The sequence below is a fragment of the Notechis scutatus genome, chromosome 3 (genome assembly GCF_049901735.1).
Source record: "Notechis scutatus isolate UNSWTSFEM ecotype Mainland chromosome 3, rNotScu1.2, whole genome shotgun sequence".
Taxonomy (NCBI): Eukaryota; Metazoa; Chordata; class Lepidosauria; order Squamata; family Elapidae; genus Notechis; species Notechis scutatus.
The window spans coordinates 106,834,735-106,852,881 of record NC_142011.1 but is presented as its reverse complement, the minus strand read 5'-3'; the positions used below and the strand labels follow the sequence as shown (position 1 = coordinate 106,852,881).

At 36.6% G+C, this 18,147-nt stretch overlaps 1 protein-coding gene across 1 annotated transcript in view; it reads left to right on the top strand.

Moving 5' to 3' along the window:
• The window catches only part of PAPPA2 (pappalysin 2), a 169,967-nt gene that overhangs the window by 104,487 nt on the left and 47,333 nt on the right, over nucleotides 1–18,147 (top strand). Inside the window, exons 14-16 of the mRNA XM_087960905.1 lie at nucleotides 3,235–3,406; nucleotides 8,389–8,566; nucleotides 12,294–12,507. Of these exons, the coding sequence (XP_087817031.1) occupies nucleotides 3,235–3,406; nucleotides 8,389–8,566; nucleotides 12,294–12,507 (564 nt within the window). The remainder of the gene's footprint in view (nucleotides 1–3,234; nucleotides 3,407–8,388; nucleotides 8,567–12,293; nucleotides 12,508–18,147) is intronic.

The following is an 18,147-nucleotide window of genomic DNA, read 5'->3' as shown; positions in this document are numbered from 1 at the left end:
TCACTTAGAGACAAACAACCTACTCTCTAATAAACAATTTGGTTTCAGAAAAAAAACCTATCCTGTAATCTGCAACTCTTATACTGCAAAAACATATGGACTACACAACTCGATCAGGTCAAAGCAATAGACGCAATTTACATAGACTTCTGTAAAGCCTTCAGTGGTACATGACAAACTACTCCTAAAACTAAAATCTTATGGTATTTCTGGACACCTACATAACTGGATAGAAGCACTCCTGTCAAACAGACAACAAATGGTCAACATTGGGAGCATCCTATCAAATTCTGTACCTGTCAACAGTGGTGTCCACCAAGGCAGTGTTCTAGGACCAACTCTCTTCATGCTCTACATAAATGATGTCTGTGATCATATTAAGAGCAACTGCGTTCTCTTGACTGATGATGTAAAGCTATTCAACACCACCGACAATATTGCTACCCTTCAAAAAGACCTCGACTATGTATCAGAATGGTCAAACAAATGGCAACTTCAAATCTCAACAAATAAATGCTCTGTCTTACATATTGACAAAAAAAGTCAGAAAATAAAATACAAGCTTAATAGTCAAGACCTTGTTGATGATCCAAACTCTGTCAAGGACCTTAGAGTACTCATCTCTAATGATCTAAGTGCTAGAGCCCACTGTAACTAAATAGCCAAAAAGGCATTAAGAGTTGTTAACCTAATCCTGCGTAGCTTTTTCTCTGGTAATATCACACTACTAACTAGAGCATACAAAACATTTGCTAGACCAATACTTGAATACAGCTCATCAATCTGGAACCTTATCTGATATTAATACAGTTGAGAAAGTCCAGAAATATTTCACAAAAACAGTTCTCAATTCCTCTACTTGTTGCAGAAAACCTTATGCCACCAGACTTGAAATTCTAGACCTAGAAAACTAAAACTACGCTGCCTTCGGTCCGATCTAAGTATAGTACATAAAATTATATATTGCAATGTTCTACCTGTCAATGAATATTTCAGCTTCAACCATAACAATACAAGAGCACACAATAGATACAAACTCAAAGTAAATCGCACCAAACTTGATTGCAAGAAATACGACTTCAGCAACAGAGTGGTCAATATCTGGAATACTCTACCTGACTCTGTGGTTTCTTCCCCAAAACCCAAAAACTTTAACTGCCTACTATTGACCTCACCCCTTTCCTAAGAGGTCTGTAGACCCCCTACATAAGCACACCAACGTGGTGACTGTCCCTATTGTTTCTTTTTATTTTTCCTATATGTATCCATTTCATGTATTCATAACTATGTTTATACTTATACCTGTTATCTTATAATCGCTTGACAAATAAAATAAATAAGTAAAATAAATATGTAATTAAGAGAAAGTGTAGATTTTCAGGGAGATGAGAAAGACAAATATTTATGGTTATTCAGAAAATAGTGGTATACATTTGATCCTGAAGTTAAGAGGTTGGGATTCTTAGCCATTTGATCTGGGGAAGACCAGCTGCTGTTGTCTAATAATCTGCCAAGCATTTGATTTTATCCATTGTTATTTTCAGGACTCATGTCAGCCATCAGAAAAAGAGGTGTGCAAATGTATGTCTTTGGATTGTACTTCCTTGAACAAATTACCTGTGGTGCAGGCATTCTTCATTCTGCAAACGGTCATCTGCCATCTTTAACCTAATAGCTCTATTTTGCTTAAAAAGGCAATCCACTAATTTTTGGTAGCCCATCAATGACTGATAAACTTTCCTCTTGGATTTTCTCTCTCTTTATAAAGTAATAACAGGATTTTCAAACAACTAGTTAGTTAGGTTGGTGGTATCACATTAAATTGATCTGATTCAGGCTTTGATTAAATCAATGCACCTGGCTTAGTTGGTTGCAACTAAAGGAGAATAAACAGTAATTCATCACATGTTCATTATGGCAACTTCTACAAAATGACTCTTGAGAACAGTGCTAATTCTTCAACATAAGGAAGTTTATGTGGCAGTCCAGCAGAATTAGGTACTAAGTATATTGTCCTAACTATTCAAATTATTTCCCTGTTGTGGAGTCCTTGCAAGCGTTCTGAGATGTTTTATTACCAGTGTACACAACATCTGCAGTGCTGGAAGGGAGTGAGGATTGCTGTCTGTTTATAAATAGTTGCTTGCCCTCAATATTATTTTTTTCATTTTCTTCTCATTTAGGATCACTAAGAGTAGCTATTATTTAGACTCTATTTCTCTGCAGTCATGTTTATACTAAAAATAATGCTTCTTGTCCTTCAGTGTAATAGATGACCATTTGTAGCATAGATATACAAAAATAGAGAGGTACTTCCTTTGGATGAAGATTCAAATAAAGCAAGTCTTCATCTTTGCTTTCTGAAGCAACATGGCTCCCTTCCTTCTGGAAGCAAAGCCAAGTGACCCATTTGCTTCACCTTGTTCAATGTTGGAATCTTTTGCACCCTGCTCTAGAGAGGTGATGCTAAAGGAAAAAGCCAACGGGTTCCTTTTCTTACAATACCGTTCATACTGCTTTGAAATTATCTGGCTTCAGCAGGCACAGTAGCTGTAGTATTTTAGCTATGTTCAGGTTGTTCCAGGCTGCGTAGTTTCAGTACTTATTACAGTTAGACCTGAAAATTCTCAGCCTATAGCTATTTTGGCCAGAAATATTGGACTAGAAGACGGGAGTCTTCAGCATTATGCTGAAGTGACTGAGGGTCATTTGTATTGCTTCATCATGGTGAATCAGGTCACCTGTTTGCTTCACATGTTTGCTTTTGGTAGGTTGATTTTAATTATTGTTTAAATGCTTATATTTATTTATATGTGTTCTGTTTTTCTTACTTTTACAAATAACCTGTGGTGGCCAACATATCCAACACATCTTCCTCCTTCTATTTTCCCTACAAGAACAACTCTGGAGGTAGGATGGGCTGAGGAAGAGAGTGACTGGCCCATGGTCATCCAGCTGGCTTTCATGGCTAAGGCAGGAGTTCAACTCACAGAATTCTATTTTCTATCCTGGTGTCTTAACCACAAAACTGGCTCTCATTTCATAGCTGATAAGAAATCTGCTCATATAATAAAATAGCTCATGTTCATTTCGCTGTTTATAAAACAAAATTTATATCAGTGCTACAAGATTTGCTGCTGTTGCTTTGGAGCACTATATACTTATTCTTCTCACTTTCTCTGTGTGTGTATCTGTGTTTTGTTTGTACATGTTTCCCCTTTCTCTTCCCAACAGCTGCACCCAACACACCTGTAGAGAGCAGGGAAGCTGTGTGCTTCCTCAGATCCATCATGCGACTCTTACAAACTGTAGTTCCAGTAGTCGGGGCCACCTAGAATGTGCTATTTCTTGTGAGAAAGGTTTTGTTCTCCAAGTTAAACATGGACAATTGCTGCGCCCAGCACAGGTAAGTACGTTGGAGTTATAAATGTCATTATAGATGTGCTTCTTTAAAAAAATCATTTTTCTCATTATATATCTAATATTTGGGGAGAAGATAGCAGTGGTTGTAACATTAGTTACGTATGTGGCAATGATGCAACCTTGAGATTTCTTGCCTTAAATTCACAACATAATTTGAAATGTTCAAAAATAATACATTACTTTCCCTAGTGGTCTTTTAATTATAAGTCAATGATAAAAGAAAACATAATGGAGGGAAATACCTGAAGGAAGCATAGATGTTTGAAAAATAAATCTCCACAAATATGCAGAAGTTTTATCATTTTATTTTATTCCGTACATTGTTCATTTTCAATGATGAGAATTTTGTGTGGTATGGGTAAGATTTTCAATACTTTCAACAGTGAATGCAATATAAGGCAAAAATGAAATTGTGACTGTACCAGTTTCATTCATCCATTTGTTTAAAGATACATTCTTCATAGTTTTCCCATCAAAGTGGCTGTTACAGTGGAGAAATTAATACATGTATTTGCTCCAATTTTGCCTCATTTTTATACTTTGTAAATACCTGGAGAGGCTTGTAAAGATATGTTTACAGCTTAAATCTAACTTTCTTTTGCAAAATATTTCCTTCTATAACTTTAATGTTCAGCATAGCTTTTCAATTTTGTTTTAAAATAGCCTTTAGTTTTGATACCTGGTTTTGACTTATGCCTTGATTACATTCCTGTATTTTTCCTCTCAACTCCCACATTGCTATATGCCAAAAATTATTTTAACTATTGGCAAAAGTTTAAAATCCTGGAGATGGAGACAGAAAAATTATCTGCAAATAATAACTAGCTGCAAAATTTATTTTCAGTGAAAAAAAGTTTTCATTATGTCAAATTTCTTTGGCACATTGTGCTTACTTACTCATGGAATAGGTCAAACTGATCTCTGATGTAGGATTGAGTCAGCTAGTTTTCCTTTGAAAGTTAAATAGATAGAGTATATTATATTGGAAAAGAAACACAGTTGTAAATTGTAAATTTTATTTCCAGGTATTTCTGGCAAGCTATTGTGTCTCAGTGACATTGCCCTCTGTTTCTACTATGGAAGTGATAATAGTGCTAACCAATTTTATATAATGTCAATTACAAATGAAGTACTTTAAAAGTGTATGGAAATTAATAGTAATATTAGTCATTATAAGTGAACATCAATGGATAGTCCTTCTGTGTTACTTTTTTTTTCATTACTAACCAATCACAAGAATTATAAATATGCTAAGTAAGTTGACTGCCCAGTCATTTAGTTAGGAACTGTGATTTCCATCGTTTTAATTTTTTTTACATTTTATTTTATTTATTATTAAACTTTTATGCCACCTATTTCTTGCCGAGGCAACTGTAAGTTTCCTAGTCTGTATTTGAACACACCTGAATTTGGCTCTAGTGATTTTGAAGGATTAAAAACTATATACAAATTGCAGGGAAAAGTATAAAAACATCGAGGTGTGGAGTCTTTTTTGTTAGGGGCTGATGGAGAAACAGAATGTGGTAGGTAGATAGGTAGGTAGGTAGGTAGGAAGGAAGGAAGGAAGGAAAGAAGGAGTATTCAGCACTGTTTTCTCCCCCTCAGGGCACTCTGAATAAAAACAGGCATAAGAACCAATAGCAATCTCAGTTGTTCGAATGTAACCAATGAAAACTTACTTAATTTCCTCTTTCCCTTAATTTCATACAACAAATCCTGAAGATAAAACAAAAGCAACAGATTAAAAAGAGTGACTAAAGATCTAAAGAACTATATTATGCCTAGCACATTGTGTTTCAAGCTTTAGTTGCTTAAAACTATGTTCTTATTAATAGTAAAACACTTTTCGTGAAAAAAAGACTGCTAAAGTATTTCCATTCGGATATTAAGTGTATAATTCATTATGTTCTTAAAGCATGAAGAGAAAAAAAAACCTAGATATATTTTCTTAAATAATAGAGCAGGTAATATAAACTGCAGTTAATTTATGAAAATGGTAAATAATTCTCTTTTTCCAGTTTTTAATGTTATGGCATATGGGCTAACTTAAAGTATACTGTGCAATGATTTGTAATACAACTTTATTAATTTAAACTAAAAAATAATCCTGAAGAAAGATTAATTGGAATTATACATTCTCTCTTCACTGGACCCATGCTATTGGTATTTCTTTTTTTGTCCAAATACTTGGTTCTCCTCCCAGTTTGCTTCAGATTTCCTTTAGAGATCTATAAAAATACAGTGTATACTGTATGCGTGGAAAAAATAGTTATCTGCCTTAATTTTTTGGAGGGACAGGGATAAAAAAAGGGCATAAATAGATCAAATAAATAAATAATATACAGGCTAAGTATGGGAATAATAATGATGATAATAATAATAATAATAATAATAATAATAATAATAATAATAATAATAATAATAACAACAACAACAAGAAGAACAACAACTACAACCTTCACTAATTGTGTGTTCCTTAAATTAGTAGCAGAAGGCCTCCTGAGTTGAACTGCACAAATAAAGAGGCACCATTACATTGGATAAGTGACTCTCTTATTTCTGTTTAGGCAGGTGCACCTTGGATTGGGAAAAGAGTGTTTTAAAGTGCTCTTTTTTGCTTTAAAATATGTTTAAAAATTGAAGTAAAGTTAAATTTGCTACTTTTAATGTTTATATGCTTGGCAACCCAGCAAGAAACATTGGTGGAAAAGAATTCTTGGCCATGAAACCTCCTGTTGGATTGTTTGTTTCTTTTTTACCAACCACAATCAAAAGATTCTTGGCAGCTTACTATAGCATCAAGTTACATCAACAATTTGTAGTAGAAAACAATAAAAATACTAAATTATAGACTAGCATAATGCATTGAAAAGTCCTTAGAAATGCCAAATCATCAGCATTAGAAGCTTTGCTAATGAGACACGAGAGTTGAAAGGAGGAAGATGGAAGGCCGTCATGACTACCTGCTCTCTTGGATGGTGGCACTAAAGCACAGCTATAGAGTGAAGGAGCTGAAAGAAAGTACCCTGATCTTGAAGAAGTACTGGTTGCATGTTCACATCCTGTTGTACCTTGGCAATAAAGCAGAGTAGAGATTCCTTCCATACCAAAAGCAGGGAAAGGAGAAAGGTGGGGAGGGAACATCTCCTTTGGTGCCAAAGATGGGCAACTGAAGACCATGGGTCTCTATGGGATTGAAAAACTGGTATGAAAGGAGCAGCCAAGAAAACAAGCAAATGGATTATAGGAAAAGTCAATCCAGTATCTTCATTACAGGCATTGGTGACTAGGCTCAAATTATCCTACTTCAGACATATTATGCAAAGACCTAGTTCTCTAGAGAAGCCCTTAATTTTGGGAAAGGCAAAAGGAGAGAGAAGAGGCAGATGAAAAGCAGCAAGGCGAATGGACTCAGTTACAGTGGCAATGAGTGCACTATTAGAAAACCTGAAACATCACATTAGATTGCCATGGAGAAAATGTATTTATGTGGTTGTTAAGAGTTGTTCTTAAGACCTGATGGTACATAATTACATGAAATCAACATCAGAGGAACTGCTCTACTTCTCCCCATTCAACTGCCACGGATTTGGACCACAATTTTCTCTGTATTTGCATCAAGGGTCAACTTGCACCATTTTAGATACACAAAGGTAAATTCAATATTTGCTTCATGTAGCTCTCATGTAGCTCTCAGACTTAAAAAAAGAATACTTACAGAAATCCTCATTGATGGACTTTTCCTTAAGGTATCGTAATAGTGCATAAAGTGTATCTACTTGCAAATTTTGAAGAACAGGTATGCCTCTGATCATCTCATATTTCATTGCCCTTAGAGATGTCCCTCCCCTAATCTCCCCTGCATTTTTACAGATAAAGTGGTATACATCAAACAAAACTCTGATTTGCCCTCTGAGGTCAGATAAGTAGCTAATTTAAGTCGAAGGGAGGATAGGGCTTCAGGGTTTATACAGCTCATTTATCTGCATGATTCGCAAATTTAGAATGAATTATGAAAAACAAATGGCACAGTCCATTATGCAAAATGGGAATTTATTCACATTTGTTAAAAACACATTATTTGTATAGGGTTGCTGAGAGCTGCTTTTTGGACCTGGAATGTAGATTTCATAAGAAGAGAACATTTACTGAAAATCTTGGCATTTCTGCTTAGCACTGTCTTAGAATTAATCAGTACGGACTGCCCTATTACTGCTTTCCTTCCAAAGGATGTGAGATTTTCCCCTTCACTCCCCATCCATTGTAATGCTGTCCTTTTGGTTTATAAGCTTGGAGTCAGGAAACTATTTTCATTTTGTTTTTTTGGATTACTAAGCCAGTTTGCAAAAACATTTTTATATTGATTCATTGATATGATTTACATAGCACACATTGTCACACAAAGGACTTTGGGTGGCTTACAAGCTTTAAAGTACAGAAACTCACAACAAATAACCCCAGATGCCCAAAGATAAACCGCCATCCCACTCCCCCATCCCAAAAAAGCAACACAGTTGAGCTCATCTATCCAACTGTCCCAAACGACTGGGGAAGCAGTCAAGGTTCAAGACCTAACAAAGGCTAAAACATCTGGGGCCATCTGAATCTACAGGGAGATGTTTTGCAGAGGGCATGTGCTACTGCTAAGAAGACCCAACTCAAGGGTCCAATAAGATGTCATTGTTTGTGACAATGTGTGGTTAAAATGAAAACAGAAGAATGGCTTTTTTCAAGGCCAAAGGTAGAGGTGATAAATTTCATTTTTGCCTATGTCTTAGGTCAGATTTAAGTAAACTATCAGATTATCTGTTAGGCACTTGATTCAGTTCTAAACTAATCTCTTGATAAAAGGAATGAATAGACACAACTGGTAAGTGAACACTACTTTCAATAGTTGTACCAATATTGAAATTAGGAATGACTGTTTTTTAATTTTTTCTCGACTCTTCCACTTGTCTTTCCCAGAAAGAAATCTTGCTGACTTGTATCTCTGATCACTGGGACAGATCAGTGACATGTAACCCTATTGACTGCCAATTTCCAGACCAATCTCACGTTCTTTATGCAGAGTTTTCCTGTCCCAAAGGAACTACGTTTATGAAGCGATGCTTCCTTTCCTGTATCAAGCCAGCGAAACTCCAAGGTAGGATGGATTTTCTCGGGATAGACTTGGATGGTAGAACAAAGTTCCGGAAAATTTCCTCCTGTGTCTTTGCTAATCTTTTGCCCGCACATGATCAGAAGAATATGCTAAATATGTGGCTTTTGTTATTTATCTGCATTTGTATATTTGGCTCCTCCACTCCTCCAGCCAAAAACCAAACTCTGCTGGTCAGCTAAACCAGCAAATAATTGATCAACCAGTGGCAGGGACTGCTAAAAATACACCCCTACCAATATTGAATATTGGTCTCTTTAGCTGCATGTCCACATTCAGGACGGATCTAAGATCCTTAACCAGCTGCCCAACCATTCTTCAGATTACTTCCAGGGATCCACTTCTCACCAACCCTCATCCCCAAACTGTCATCACTAGCATTTCTTGCACTGCACAAGACTCTCCATTCCAACCCTGGTCATGAACATCATTATCAGCTATTCACCCATCCATCTTCAACATGCTAGCACCATCCAGCCACTGGAGCTCCAGCAACAACTATCAGACCTTGACTCCATCTTAACAAATGAAAAGCAGTGTCTGCAGCAAAATGCAGTATCAATATGGGCATATAACATCATGCATTTGGTGAATTATATACTTTTGTATATATAGTTACAATGCAACTATATTAAGGCATATTTCTAGAATCACTTTACATAGATTTTATCATTTGTTTTCCTTGCCCTTCCTCCCATGGATAGTCATGATATGAAACACATTTTACAAAATTTCATATTGGGTTTTATTACTTCCAAGACATCCTTTTGAGGTTTTATCTAATCACTTCCACTTTGTTGCCAAGAAAGCTATATGGATTTCCCAGAAATCACCACAAATTTTGCTCAATGTAAGGGATTCTTTACAGTGATAATATATACTGACAACAACATTGTTATTTTGGGAGTGGTCCACAATTTTCTTTCTTTCAAAATATCTTTGATAAGGCTAAAGTATGGGGTAGGAATTGTGACTGCAATGAGAGGCATATCTATTTTAACCTGTCACAAAACAATGGAGATTTTGAAATTCTGAGAAAAAATAAATAAATAAAAGCTAACTACTTTAGGGAGTTCCGCTGCCATCCACCAGACGTTGTAATATATCCCTAGTCTCCATTTCCCCTTCTCTGAATTTGACAGCTTTGAATAAGGCACTGAATTATTTGGAGCATGTGTTTGCAGTAAATACTTAAAACATTCCAGTGAATATAAGACAAAGTTTAATAATATGAAATATTGTGAATGAAATATGAAATTAGCTTTGGAGCCTGGGACTTATATGGTTCTTTGGGATTTTCTAGGCCAGGGATGTAAAACTGGCAGCCCACAGGCTAGATGCATTATGCTCCGATGATGCCCACCCCAGCAAAAGGGAAAATGTCATGATATGTCATGTGATGGCAACGTGACGCGACAAGTTTGACAGCCCTGTTCTAGGCCCTTCAGCATAGACAAAAATCACTAGGAATCTTCAAATGTACTTTAATGTGGTAACTTTAATGTAACAGAATCCCAAAAGCCTGTCAGTCCCTCTCTACTTCAACTCATACCCATCACAATCAAGGTGAAGTCGTTTTTAGTTTCTTCCTACCTTCATAGAACTCAGGTATCTTTTTCTGTAATGGTTTAGCATTATAGACAAACTCACATTCCAGCTATGAAGGGCATCTCTCTTCCACAAGCATCAGCCATTTGGTGGGTACTGAGGATGCCTTTTCTGTTCCCAATTATGAATAAGAAATGCACTGTTTGCATCTTCCAGAAAATAAATGTGGCATTTGCCAAATAAAAGCTGTATTTTGTATTTCTGTATTTAACAGATAACAGATAATCAGAGTTGGAAGGGACCTTATAGGTCATCTAGTCCAACCCCCCTCCCAAGCAGGAGACCCTATACCATTTCTGACAAATGACAGTCCAATCTCTTCTTGAAAGTCTCAAGTGATGGCACTCCCACAACTTCCGAGGGCAAGCTGTTCCATTGGTTAATTGTTCTCACTGTCAGAAAGTTTCTCCTTCTTTTCAGGTTAAATCTCTCCTTGTTCAGTTTCCATCCATTATTCCTTGTCTGGCCTACGGGCACTTTAGAAAATAGCTTGACCCCTTCCTCCCTGTGGCAGCCCCTCAAATATTGGAAGACTTCTATCATGTCTCCCCTGGTCCTTCTCTTTACTAGATTAGCCAAGCCCAGTTCCTGCAACCGTTCTTCATATGTTTTAGTCTCCAGTCCCCTAATCATCCTGGTTGCTCTTCTCTGTACTTTTTCTAGAGTCTCAACATCTTTTTTATAATGTGGTGAGCAAAACTGGATGCAGTACTCTAGGTGTGGTCTTACTAAGGCTTTATAGAGTGGTATTAGTACTTCCCTTGATCTTGATTGTATCCCTCTGTTAATACAATTTAGGATTGCATTAGCTTTTTTTGGCTGCTGGTGCACACTGCTGGCTCATATTTAGCTGGCTGTCCACTAAGACTCCAAGATCCCTCTCACAGCTACTGCTATTGAGCCTGGTTTCACCCAGTCTATATGTGTACTTTTGATTTTTCTTGCCTAAGTGTAGGACTTTACTTTTCTCTACATTGAATTTCATTTTGTTAGATATGGCCCAGTGTTCTAGTCTGTCAAGATCCATCTGGATCTTGAGCCTATCTTCTTGGGTTTTAGCTATTCCTGCCAGCTTAGTATCATCCCCAAATTTGGTAAGTTCCCCTTCTATTCCCTCAACTAAGTCGTTAATGAAGATATTGAAGAGTACTGGGCCTAAGACGGAACCTTGTGGCACCCCACTGCTTACTTCCCTCCATGTAGACTTAGACTCATTAAGGACTACTCGTTGAGTACGGTTTGCCAGCCAGTTGCGAGTCCATCTAGTGGTGGTGCTATCTATTCCACTTTTTTTTCTATTTTTATAGTCTTTTATTAATATAGTTTTATCTTTTTAATATTGCAAACTGAGTTACCCTGTGGTAAGAAGGACTACCAATGAATTTAATAAATAAATTTCATACTGCCAAAGTATCAGTGGTGGTATTCGATCGGTTCGGTCCGGTTCGGCCGAGCCAGTAGCAGCGATGAGCAGCAGAGACCAAACCAGTTCTCTCCTCCGCTCTGCTGTTGGGCCCACCTACCCACCCAGGCTCCCATACTCACCTTTATTCTCTGCTTTTGAAGCACAGCTGCTCTGTGCGGCTGCTGAAGCGACCGGGAGAGTGCAGGCTTGCAGGAGGTTGGAATGCCTCTGAGCCTGCGCAAAGTGCGCATTTGGCAGACACGCGCACGCAGAGTATGTGCACGCATGCCCACATGCCTACTGAACTGGTGGTAAAACTTTTTGAATCCCACCACTGCAAAGTACTACAGAGAAATATAGTGCAGACGGCTTAGCATTTTCTATTATAACTACTTGTTGCCACTGTATGGGGTGCGTATTACTTGGAGACTGCCAATCAGTCAATCAATTTGATTAGAGCTTGAAGGGAACTGGGAGGTCTTCTAGTCCAACTCCCCCTTCAAGCAGGAGACCTTATCCCATTTCATGACTTTATACCAGTCAGATGAAAGTGGCATAAAAAGTCTGTGCAAATAAAGAAAGGGTGAAGGTAAAGAAAATTGGATCAGAGTAAAATTCAGCCTAAGATTCAAAAAATAACTAGTTATGCGGTAATCTGAATGGGTTTGTTTCTTTTTTCTTTCTCTTGCTTGGAATCAGGAATGAATCAGTGGATCACCTGCCTGGAAGATGGACTCTGGTCACTGCCAGAAGCTTACTGCAAACTGGAGTGCGACTCTCCAGGCCCAATTGCCAATGCTGAGCTCTTGATGCCTCGATGCAAGCAAGGGAATCATGACGTGGGATCTGTCTGTCGCTACAAGTGTAAGCCTGGATACCACGTAGCAGAAACAAAAGAGGAAAAGCCCAGGAAGTGAGTAGTAAAATGTCTCGTCTGCTGTTGGCATTTCTTCTATTCTCTTTCTTCCTTTAGCATCGCTGCTTTAATTCTTGACAATGCATTTTCCAAAAGTATGATGGATGTTGAGTTTTGTTCTTTGCTGGCATGGAGCAGTGTAAAAATGGCAAGAGGAGACTGAAAGAAATCAGCTGAGCAGATTGCAAAGGCAGCCTGACATCTAGAGTGCATTGCAGTATCTAAAGAAGTGGTGATGAAGGCACAGGGCGCTGCAGCCTGTCACCCGTGTAGGACCACAATTTATGTAAAGATTCAGCTACATATTTTAATACTCTAATTGGTACTATTTACAAAGTATATAACTGATCCATAAAATAAATGCAATTAAATAAAACATTAAAACTAGTATAATGAAAAATATCAAAAACAGAATTAACAGTTAAGTTTGGTGATAAACATTATTTTTGTCCTTTTTCTAAATTTTATGCAAATAAGAGCGTAGCTTTCTCCTTGGGGTGGGGTGCAATAGGGAGACCTTCAAAGATTTCCCTGTTGCTGATCCAAGTAATCGGGCAGATTTGTAGTGGGAGATCCTAAAATCATTCAGGGTTTGAAAGGTCAACACAAAGATCTCTATTTGGATAGTCTGTTCCTTCAGTACATACAGTACATGTAACCCCCCATATCTTGCACTGGGCCAACAGCCTGACTCCTACATTTTCCAACCTTCCTGTAATTTCTGGGCACTGTTCAAAGGTACATCTGGGTATAATAAGTTGCAATAGTAAAGGTAGGTTGTAACTACGTAAGTGTAGAGAGCCGTTACATAAATATTGAATGTAACATATTCAAAGAAAGTGTTCACAAATTGTATATGAATATATACACAAAAATATATGCATCAGAAATGATGCATGTAAAAATACATATGAATGTTTATCAGGAATGGGATTCAACTGGCGTTACTACCGGTTTGGTGATTACGCGGGTGTGTAAAATAACCTTAGGCTGTGCCACCCGGACAGCTGACAAGCGTTGCGCGCAGGTGCGCAGCGTTCGAAAAGCCTCTTTTCCCCTGCTTTTTCAACTTCAGCTGTGCCGCGCAAAGCAGCTGAGGTTGAAAAAGCAGGAAATAAAAGACAGGTAAGAGCCCAGGTGGGCAGGTGGGCCAAACAGCAGCAAACACAGAACCGGTTCTGTATCTGCTGCTCTTCAGAGCTACCGGTTCTATAGAGCCGGGCAGAACCAGTAGGATCCCACCCCTGATGTTCATGTGCAATGTGTTACAGGAATGCTCTGAAGTTGAACTTAATGCTGAAAGTCCTTGAATAAAACCAAAATTGAAAGTTGCATTCTCTCTGTGGAAACCACAAAGATTTGTTGCTTTCAATTGCAACACGTTTGGAAATTATTTCTAAACAAAAGTATAATCAGATAAGTGGAAGCTGCTCTGTGAAAATAATAATGAAAAAGATTGATCACTTATAGAAAGAGTTGGAAATTGGTATTATTTTTTGAAACAAACATTGACATTTGAACAGCAAAGATGGAGGAAGCCATGTGCTTCACATGTCAAGAAAGACAACACTGATACATAGTCTTTTCTCCTCCTGCTCCTGCTCCTCCTCTGGTATGCAGGGCTTCAAATACCTATTCAGAACAATCGCTGCACAATTCATTTTACTGCAGATGTTGCTATATGGCTGAAGCAAATGCTGTCATAGATCTCTGTTGCAACTAGAGGCCCATATGTTTAAAATGCCCTTTCTGTGTTTTAAATGCAGAGGAATGTCTATGCCTTCATCTCTAGTTTGTCAGATTAGGGCATGTCCTTGGCTCTTCCATCAGCTCCAGGCACATTCTGCTGTATGCTTAATATTCTATGAGCATCTGCTAATGCTAAATTTCTTCTGGTTAGATAAATTTATTTTTAATGTTCCAATTATATTTACAGCAAGATGTACACAGATTTCTGCTTCTTGATCTTGTGATTGGGTTCTTTGAAATAATCACAACACTGATTAAATTCAAAAACATGAAAAATAATTAGACATGAAATATGGTTATACGATTGCTATAGGTTTATTCCCATTTTTGGCTAACAATGTGTTTGTGAGCCTATGACATTTTTTTTGGGGGGGGGGGGATAAGCAGAAATTCTAAAGACTTAGCTGTTATCATGGCCAAATGACAAAATATTTCCTTCTTCCTGCACTTAGTAATTATAGGACGGATCTTTGGTCTAGATACGGGAGGGGGGGCTGTGGCCCCTTTACGACCTGTGGATTTCAACTCCCAGAATTCTTGAACCACCAAAGGGGGTTGAAGTCCACAGGTCAAAAAGGGGCCATAGTTGCCTAACCGTGGTGTGGATAGAATCCTTAGCTGGTTGGATTAGAACATACTGACATATTGATATTCTATGACATCCTTTATAGTAGCAGCCTTTCTGTTTATCATTACTTCTCAATTCCACAATATCGGACTTTTCCAAATTGTCTTTATTATCTTTTTCTTGGCATTAAATCTCTTATATGTTTACATATTTAAAGCTCCCATATCAGCTAATTAGTATTCATTCTTTCTCCCTCTATGCTGTCAATTGTTGATGATATGTGTGTGTGTGTGGTATGTATATGTGTACGTATATGTGTATAGTATGTGTATATGTACAGTATTTGTATATATTTATCTTCAATTTTGGAAAAAAATGGAAAAAATCCTAGATGCAGTTTTAAATCATAGTAGTTGATTAAAAAATAATTCTAAGTCTTCAAAAGCTAATGGATGCTACAGAACCAGATCCTATTGCATTATAGATGCCTGAGAGTTATAAATGGTGGCAAATGTTTGTTCAATCATCTTCCCAATACTGGTGCCCATAATATCGTAGTGTTACCTCAAAGGGTTTGAATGAATGAAGGTCAATAACACATACCCAAAGATAAATTGGAAGCTTCAAGAGCAAAACACTGAGTGGCATAGAGATAGAATCAGCTTCATTTCAGTTGCTATCTAATCTGCTATCTAATTGAACTTGGGAGATAGGGCAAGATAAACACTTCTTACAAATTATCCCATTGGGCTATAGAACTATTTCAGTTGCTCCCCAATAAAGCTAGAAGCATTGTAACCTAAAGGAAACATTGATTTGTAATCCAATAGCTTTCCCAGCTATCCTAATACTCATGGCAATACTTTTGAGGTAGGACAAGATTCTGATTTTTGGCATCCTGAGAACATTATCGAAACTACTACTTTCTCCAATGTCTCTGCTCTGTGTGGGGAAGGGGGGTGTCAGGTATAGAAATCATTTGTTTATTTTCTCTCCACCCCTTTTGCAGAGCAGAGAGACTGAAGAAATTTCTTTCTTTTTTTTAAAGAATTTTTATTTTTAAAAACAAACATACACATACGAAACATAAAAACATAAAACCATCTTCCATTTTATATACATACAGTGTGTCAGTTGGTTGCAGATCTTTTGTGCTATTCTTTTGTAGTCATTTACTCACAATTTATATCAATTTTCACATTGTTGAACTAACATATGCATGTATATTTATCAGTTCTTAATCATCCATGACTAAACTATTTATTCCATCATTTTATATGAGATGTTCCAAGTTTTATCTTAAAATTTATGTTATACTTTCAACCAATGGTGATATATGTCTATATTATGTCTTATCTATTAAATTTCTATCACAAAATTATCTAGTCCATTATATTACCATGTCTTTTTGTCCAACCATTGATAAAACAAATCCCATATCATATAAAATTGTTTATCTTCTTGTTCTCTAATTTCAAATGTCAATTTACTCATTTCAGCACAGTCCATCATTTTCTTGATAACTTCTTCCTGCATAAGTATTTTATCATTTTTCCAATTCTTAACAAATACAATCCTAGCCGCTGTTAGTACATTTACAATCAAATATTTCAACTCTTCGTTGTATATTTCCAGTATAATTCCCAATAAAAAGATCTCTGGTTTAAAGTCCATATGTTGTTTTATCATTTTTTCCAACCATGTGTGGATTTTAGTTCAATATTTCTTTGCGTCTGAGCATGTCCACCACATATGGTAATATGAACCAGGTATCTGATGACACTTCCAACATTTATGCAATTTATTCTTAAACATTCTCGCAAATCTCGTCCGGGGGGTAGATGCCACCTGTAAAAACATCTTATACAAATTTTCTTTTTCTTTTTTTAATAATTTTTTTATTAATTTTCAATAAACAAACATACACAAACAAAACACAAAACATGAAAACATAAAACTTCTTTTTGGAAAGAAGGAATTTTCTTTATATGCAGTTGACATTGTCATTTTATAATTTTGAGACCACAATTTTTGCCATTTTTCTAAATCAATCCCATATCCAAACCCCCCCAGGCAATCATCGTTTCTTTAACTTGTTCCTCCTCCAATTTAAGTGTCCATAAAGTTTTTTAATTATCTTTTCATCAGTACTCATCAAGATCTTATCTAAGTCAGTCAACTTATCATAAATACCTTCTGCTTTAACATCCTTGTCAAATCTAGATTGTATTTGCAAATATGAAAACCAATTCATTTTTACACCTTGTTTTTCCAACGCTTGCATAGATTTAAGTTCACCCTTTTCATTCAATATCTCACCATATCTAACTGTTTGTTCCTTTTTATATATTATTGGATAAGAAAAAGCTTCAATGGTAGATATCCATAGTGGAATTTTTAAATAATATTGTCTTTTTATCTTCTCCCAATTCAAAAACAATGCCTCTCAAATATAAGTTCTTCTAAAATACCCCTGTGTTTTAGTTCCCTTGTACCAAAGGAAGGCATGCCATCCCAACAGCAAGTCATGGCCTTCTAAGGTCAATAGTCTATTGTTCCTTAGTGTTATCCATTCCTTTACCCACATCAGATTTGTCGCCTGGTAATACAACTCCCAATTGGGCAAGGCAAACCCTCCTCTTATTCTTGCATCTTGTAACAATTTTAATTTTATTCTTGCTTTTTTGCCCTGCCAAATATATTTCAACACAATTTTATTTAAATCTTCAAAAAACTCCTTCCCTAGTCGGATTGGAATTGTCTGGAATAAATATAAAATTCTAGGCAATACATTCATCTTAATTGTAGATATGCTCCCAATCAATGATAATTGCAAGTTTCCTCATTTTGTCAAATCTGTCACAATCTGCTGTTTGAGTTTAAAATAATTATCCTCCTTCAGTGTACCACATCTTGATGTAATGTATATCCCTAAGTACTTAACCTTGTTTGTGACCTGTATTTCTAAAACTTCTTCCAACTCTTTCTTTCGTCTTAGTAGCATATTCTTTGTTAGTATCTTTGTTTTATCTTTGTTTATTTTCAAACCTGCTACTTTTCCATATTCTTCTATTTTTTCTATTAATTTAGGTGCTGTTTCCAATGGGTCTTCTAATATAAATACCAGGTCATCTGCAAAAGCTTTTAATATATACTCTTCCTTTTGGATTTTCATTCCTTTTATTTCTTTATCTTCTCTAATATTCCTATTCAGTACTTCCAATGTTAACACAAACAGCAGGGGCAACAATGGACAACCTTGCCTTGTCCCTTTTCTTTTATCTATAGATTCTGTTAGTTCTCCATTTACCATAACGTTT